General features: G+C 45.2%; 1 protein-coding gene across 1 annotated transcript; it reads right to left on the reverse strand.

The window, feature by feature from the left end:
• Nucleotides 1-539: 539 nt before the first annotated feature.
• rtn4r (reticulon 4 receptor) lies at nucleotides 540-1934 on the reverse strand (the record flags this gene model as incomplete). Its single annotated transcript, XM_080530533.1, has 1 exon — nucleotides 540-1934. One exon carries the CDS (start codon nucleotides 1932-1934, stop codon nucleotides 540-542), a length of 1395 nt encoding a protein of 464 aa, XP_080386659.1.
• Between the last annotated feature and the right edge of the window lie 5659 nt (nucleotides 1935-7593).

A 7593-nucleotide genomic window follows, 5' to 3' on the forward strand; every position in this document is an offset into this window, starting at 1 on the left:
ATAACTAAAATTTGGGGAGAATAACATTTGTCTTTACTGAAGTACTTATAAACATAAAAAAAAAACATAACAGTACTCAACAAATGCATCACTTTCCGAATAAATAATGGTAAATGAAAATCTCTCTTTTTCGACAAACAGACCCAAAACATTCTTTGTGTGCGCTCAGATTTCTTTTTTTTTTTCTTTTTCAGTGGTCTGTCTCAGCAGTCACTGTCTTTGCAGTAAAAGCTTTTGATAGGGAAAAGGAAGGAGAGTCTCCAAAGTGTAGCTTAGACACGGTACAGTTAAGTACATACAGAACAAACAAGTTGGGCACCAAGTCATTATATACATTAGATCTGACGTGTTCTGTAAAGGCATCCATTTTGTTAAATGTATTCTAACTTCTTTATTATTGTTAGTCCTTACCCCTGTCAGGGTCAACCTGACGTCCTGCTTTTCAGTCTCTGCCTATTAATGGGAGGTTGCTGCAGATTCTGTAACATTGTCATGAGCATTAACAATCTCTCCAGCCTTCAGCATGTGATCCCAGAGTCCTAAGACATAGCCAACGAGAACCAAATCATGGGCATGAAGAGTAAGCTCAGTGCTTGCATTGTAGATCCATGGCCTTTGAGACAATGAGCGTCCGACTTGGGCTTTTTGGAGCACTTCTTTTTCTTTCTGGATGGGGCTGTAGATGGTTCCAGGTTGTCCATCAGGTCAGGATTTAGGTTGTCCAAGGATTGGTCCAGGTTGTTGGACAAGGTCCCCAACGGGCCGCCGTTAAGACTCTGCTTGTTCCGGGTCTCGTTTTTCGTTCCTTCCAGCTCCCTAAATTTGGTCTTGGATATGTTCTCCTTCTCCTTGAGGGGGTTGTTGGTGATCTGACGGCTGTTGTAGGATGACGGGTCGGCAATGGCTTTGTCAGAAAGGATAGAGGACTTTTCGTTATCTGGAAGACAACACCTGGGGATGGCCTCTGGCAGAGGATTTTCTGTGGAAGGGAATTTTCCTGACCGTGTCTTGGAGCTGAAGAGACTGGTCTGGATTTGAGGTGAGGTTTCCACACACCCCTCCAGGTCATTGCCTTTCAGCCGTTTCAGGTCCTTCCCTGCCAGGTCAGCGGGGACGTTGCACTCCAGCTCGGAGCTTGAGCCTTTGAAGCGTTTGAACCAGTCCCACAGGGTCCTGGCCCGACAGTCACAGATCCACTGGTTCCCATTCAAACGCAGATACTGGAGAGACACCAGCGGGTCCATAGTCTCGCCCGTCAACACGGTCAGGTTGTTATAGAAGAGAAACAGAGTGGTTAGCTTGCCCAGGTCAGTGAAAGCCCTCGGCTGGACGTAGATGACCCGGTTCTGGTGTAGCAGCAGGCGGTCCAGGCTGATCAGACCACGCAGCATGTGGTCCGACACAGTCTTGATCTTGTTGTTGTGCAGGAAGAGATAGGTGAGGTTGGCCAGGTCCAGGAAAGTGTCGTCGTGCAGGGCCAGCAGGTTATTGTCCTGCAGGTAAAGGTACTGTAGGGAGAACAATCCCCTGAACGCCCCCACAGGGAGCTCCGACAAGCCGCACCTGTGCAGGTGTAGGGTGTGCAGCTTGGCAAGGCCGCGAAAGGCCGTGGGGCTGATTATGCGCAGGTTGCTGTTGTCCCCAATGTCCAACTCCTCCAGCCTCTCCATGCCAAAAAAAGCGCCAGCCTCGATGTGGCTGATGTTGTTAGAGTAAAGCCAGAGGACAGTAAGGTTGTGGCAGGAGCTGAAACTGGTGGAGCGCACCACAGTCAGCTTGTTGCTCTGGAGGAATATGCGTTGGCTCCGCACAGGAATCTCAGTGGGGATCGAGAACAGTCCTTGCTGTTGACAGGCCACTGTGGGCCGCGGCTCGCTGTAGCACACACATTTGGCAGGGCAGCCCTCTGCCTGAGGCACCAGGTTTAGCCACATCACCAGGAAGAGGAGTCGACCCCCTAGAGAGACAGAGGAGAAGAGATGAGTGGGTCAATTATAAACTTTATTAAAAAAACATACTTTATGACTACAATGATTATGATATTTAGTTTTTAAACCTTAAAATATGTTAAATGTTGTTTAAATAACACAACATACTGTGGTATTGATATTGTAACTTTCATGATAAACAGCCATTTCATTCAATAAGGTGCAAGTGATGGAAAATCTGTATTCAAAGAAGCCAAACTGTTATCTTTCAAAATACTTTTACAGCTGGAAAGCAACTTGAACATTTCAAAGGTTGTCCTTGAATTAATTTGCAGCATGCCCACATTTTCAGGTATCATTTCAAGAGAACTTTGACATTCCTAACATATTGGGAAATGTCCAACACACGTTTTACCATAATTTCAGATACCCTTTTCAGTCACACTTTACACTATGTTGCCCCTATGCCTTTGTATAAACGTTGTAAATTACAGTATTACATAAAGTGTTTCTTTTCCTTCAATCAGACTAACCTATGCAGAGTCATTATTTGCATTTACAGAAAGTAATACCCTGTTGTTTAGCATAGCACAGCATATCATCCCTCTGAGGGAGCTCTCCCCTCACTAGTGATGCACTAGTAGTGTCTTTAAACAGAGAACCATTGGTGGCTATTTGTGCCTTGGGACCCATTATCTCCGTAATGCCAACGCAAGCATGAAGACCCCAGCGATAGAGAAGGTGAAGCTGACTCATTAAATATGGGTGGGTGGCTTTTATGCGGAATTAGCCAGCACTAATAGGGCGATTGGAACTAATGGCGTTCCAGCCTTTCTGAGGTCTGACATTTAGCCTGTCGCGAGGAGATAAGCGTGTTGGGGCCTTTCATGCCTGGCTGGGATCTTTGGTGGTGGTTTCCAGGGTGGAGGAAAGTGGCAAGGGATCCCCTGGGAGCTCAGCTGGGCAGCCATGACTGAAGTGCATTTTGATTTGCAGCGTGAAGATGAGATACCAGAAACGGTACATCTGTGAGGCGAGGCTTGAAAGATGAAGATGTGAATGTGTGTCTTTGCCTGCGAGGCATATGTTAAAAAAAGGCACACGCTGTGCTAGCTTTTCATCAATAATTGCTGTAAATATCACAGTTCAGACAATCTACTCCGTACCATGGATGGTGGTATCTTTTTTTCTTTATTTTTTTACGTGAAGCAATCTTCCACTCATTATAGATTATACGTACAAGGGTCTTATCTAACCATGGAACATGCACATTACTATTAACGCTTTACTAATTCTTCAAAGGGAGATCAAGGTGTTAAAGTGTCACAGCGGATTCCCAAAACCAATATGCCATGTCAAAGAGGCAGCAGATATTCTCCAAATCTCTGTGAATCCTCCTCAGCCCCTCTCCTAAGTGAGGATTTCCTATCCGAGCAGCCAAGGGTGGGTTGAGACGGATCCCAGATTCTCTGGCGTGACAGGTATACTGGAAAATGCATGAGTTCTCACCCGAGCCCTCCCCCTACCTTCTTCATTTTCCCTTCCCTCCCTCATCCCCACATTCCCCTGCACTGTGTTGTTGTGCTGCTCATCTCTGGACCTTGTTAAACGGAACTCTGGTGTGGCCTGACAGCAGCCCTCTGCTGCACTTTCCCTCCAATCTCCCTCTTCAGCCGTCAGACTCTGCCACCGGAAAGCTGTCAAGACTTTCCACTCTTTCTGCATCGCAGCACTTTTCCCCCCAGCTCTGCCTGCCTAACAATAGCAATATTTTTTTTACCGCAGAGCACGCTCCATGCATCTCCTCCGCTGCATCATACTTTTTTCTCTTCTATTTATTAACAGGCTATTTCTACCCACTCCCTTGTATGTTAGAGCCGGGTTCCTGAGCTCTCTGCATAATGTTCCTTGCCTTCATTAGCATCTTATGAATGACAGTAGAAACGACTCAAATGACTACAGGTTTGGACCAATTATTATTTGCCCACTGACTTGTTCTTAATATAGCATAGCGTCAATTGCCTCACCATCAGTACAGTCAACCCATACAATGAATCTAAAGCCATATGCCTTGACATCTTGACCTTGCGCACCTGAGCTTTCACTGAGCTTTTCACCGCCTACTCATCCATCATCAAAGCGCTTAGCTACCTCTTCTGAGAGTTGTATCTTCTCAGAACATGACCTCTGATGTAGGCCTATGCTCACCATATTGATCTGCTCTGTCTAACAAACTATCCATCTCACCTTCATTCAAATGTAAAGTATTGACATACTAGTGTCAATGATGCTTGTACCTTCAGTGACTTTGTGTTAACATTTTGACATTGTTATTGTATTGGTACCCTCATATCGAGAAGTCACAAAACGTAGCACGGAAAGCAATTCATTTTTATCTTGTTGTGCCGGCTTTGGTTTCAGCACTTAATCTTCCATATCTGCTCTGTCAAAACACAGTCCCAAACACCGCCAATAATCCCTATTACTAGTGTTTCAGACTCTGGCATTTCTTATAAAAACTCTTCACATGGTTCACTTCATTCGATCTCCTCTCGACTGTCTTCTGCCAGCTGACATGATCGGCCTCCTCAGCCCTGCGTCAAGCACATTGATTCAGACTGTCCTCCTCTTGTATGATAAGCACTTCAAGTGTCGCACTTGTCCTACTCACAAAAGGAGGGTGAAGAGATACGGCTAGCTAACAAAGCCAAGCACTGACGGGTGGCAGACATCAAGGATATTTATCCTCGCGTTAAGTCTTTCAGAAACAAAAGATAGAAAAAACAACAGATGGCAACAATTGGGAGAACACTCAAGACAATAAGTATGGGTGGTGGCGGGGGGGGGGGCATGAGTGGTGCAGCCAGTTCTGTTTACTGGCGCATCAGTGCATAACAAGCCTGACTCCCTATTCATTTGCATGTGTCCCTGGCAAGGCGGCGGAGGGCTGCTAGCAGAGCGCTATTAGGACTCCATCCGCTCCTTTTGTTTCAGTATGATAGAGTTGTCTCATCATCACACAGGGCCCTGAGAACACAAGAGGGCATGTAGGGACAGGGGGATCCTGGGGGTCTGCAATTTATCACGGGGGCTTTACTTTGAAAGGGCCTGGATTTGAGCGAGAATGGCTAGCATGACAGTTATATCCCTTAGCTGTGAGCCGAGGGGATCTCTCTCTCTCTCTCTCTCTCTCTCTCTCTCTCTCTCTCTCTCTCTCTCTCTCTCTCTCTCTCTCTCTCTCTCTCTGGTGTGGCCTCTTTCTTTAGTCATACATTATTGTAATGTGTGGAATTCACTTAAATTCCACCGTTCTTAATGTAGACCTGTGTATGTGTACGTTAGGCTCTTTACAGTACTTAATGTGTTACTACAGTCTAACACCTACTGTTGCAATTCAGTACATTCACTTCCCTGGCTGTCAGCATCGTGGCATGTTCCCAATGCGCTGTCATCGTTCTAATCTCAGACAACTGTGCATACTGAGGAGTGATAAAGCATGTACACACTCGTCCCTGCTATCCCCCCCTCCATCGTTGACACAACGGAGGCATGCACTCTATCCGGGGGAATTCACTCATCCCAGTGCAATATGATCGACGGCGTGTTAAGGGTTGGCCTGTCATCATGATGTCACGTGTGCTAGAACAGATGCACTTATCTTAAATGCATGTACATGTGTGTGCATTTCATCAGACGAGGGTATTTAGGACAGGATGGAGCGGAGTGTGGTGTAAGCTAGTCTCAGCTTCTGAGTGGGACTCCCTCTGCTGTTGTGGCTTGTGTCGCTGGGTGTCCGCGGTGTCGGGATGCCGACGACGAGGACACAATTAGCAGACGAGGAGAGGGACAGACGAGGTCCTGTCTGACACACATCTGACACAGCACTCATCCGAGCAGATGGCTCATGAATAACTAAGGGAACCGGAGGTCGGCAGGGAAAAAATAAAGAAGGAAGGGAGCGACAGTAGTGTGTGTGTGTGTGTGTGTGTGTGTGTGTGTGTGTGTGTGTGTGTGTGTGTGCGTGCGTGTGTGTGTGTGCATGCGTGTGTGCGTGTGCGTGTGCATGCGTGTGTGTAAGTAAGAGTAAGACAGTTGTCAAAACAATGCCAAAGAGTGTACACCACAAAAGCAGTGCATTTAGATTCACGGTTGATATAAATTGTCTTTTGTCAGAGGATTATGTGCCACCCCAGACACAGACCCGATGACAACAATATCCCACACAAAGCGGGTGACAAAAGTCCAGGGGTGATTTGAAGTTTAATGGCTTCATGCCACGAGAAGAAATACAGATAAAAACTGAAACCACCTCATCCTATTGCATAACTGCCAATCTGCCTTCAATCCTGCTGCCAACACACGACGGTCAGACGAAAGATTAAATCAAATGGGTTTGATGTCTCTGTGAGGTTGTCTAAGGTGGCCTGCATCCAACCCTGCGCTAACCACCTATGAGCACGGACATTACCATTTCGCACATGAAACGGTGTAAAATGCATAATGCAAATAATGTGAGCTGAAAATTATGTAGGCATTCTCTGAGAGAGAGTTGAGTGTGGGGGCGTCCAAATGCATTCTTCAAACCACAGAGGAGCATAAGTGAGAGTGCCCTACTTTGGTTGATATCATGTGATCTATATCCCAGATCTCTGTGCAAACTACACTCTCTTCCTTCTCTTTACAGTGCACAGTACAGTAGCTTAGATATGCAGACACCTCAAAAAAGCTATTCAGTACAGATGCCAGATGTGAAACGCATCGTCATCTACCTCACAAGGGGATGACAGTACAGGTGTTGTTCCTCTTTTAGTGGGAGACCCCAATTCATTATGATGTGGATGAAACCGTCACATCTGAGGCAAAAGAAAAAGAAAAAAAGACGCCCCTCTTTGCCAGCCAAAACTGAATCACCGTCAAGCATTTGGGGTTCTTTTATTAGCAATAAAGCTCAGTTTGAAATTGGGTGAGGTTGCCAGCCCTCAGGGTGAGAGAATGCATTACCCTGATATAAAAGAGAATGAGGCATAATGATTCACTGCTGTATTATCAGATGGCCGTGCCTCCATTAGTGTTGGATTATAGCGCTAGTGATGCTAACACCTCCTCGTGTGAAGTGTCTCATTGCGGGAGAGAGCGACAACAACATTCACTGCCATCCTCACACATCTTGGTACGGCACGAGATGTGAATAATGAACATCTGTGGTGTGAATATCATCATGCTTTGTGTTTGAGATGCTTTGTTTAGGATACTTATACAAGGTGCAGAGGTTTATCTCTCTGAGAGATATAACACTTTTATCTATGTCTTTTTATTCATTGTCTATTATCTTGTTAAATGTTTATCTATGTATTTCTTATAGAAAATAAATGTTCTTATATTCTTGTCATTTTTATTTTCTTACTATTCTCCTCTCGTTGTATTTGTTATGCTATTTGTAAAGCACTTTGAATTGCCCCTGTTGTATGAAAGGTGCTGTGCCTTGCCTTGACATGCCTTGCCTTGCCTTATTTCTGAAAAAGAAACTATTTAAAAAAAATATATATATATATATAATAATCCCAATGAAAGTGGTCTATTCACTCTTTCTTTCAATTGTATTCGTTCTTTTACTGGAACCTTAAAAAGGACTTCTACCATTATCCACACAACATCCATCTGACTT

Source organism: Nansenia antarctica, assembly GCF_963989245.1.
Source record: "Nansenia antarctica genome assembly, chromosome: 5".
Lineage (NCBI taxonomy): Eukaryota > Metazoa > Chordata > Actinopteri > Argentiniformes > Microstomatidae > Nansenia > Nansenia antarctica.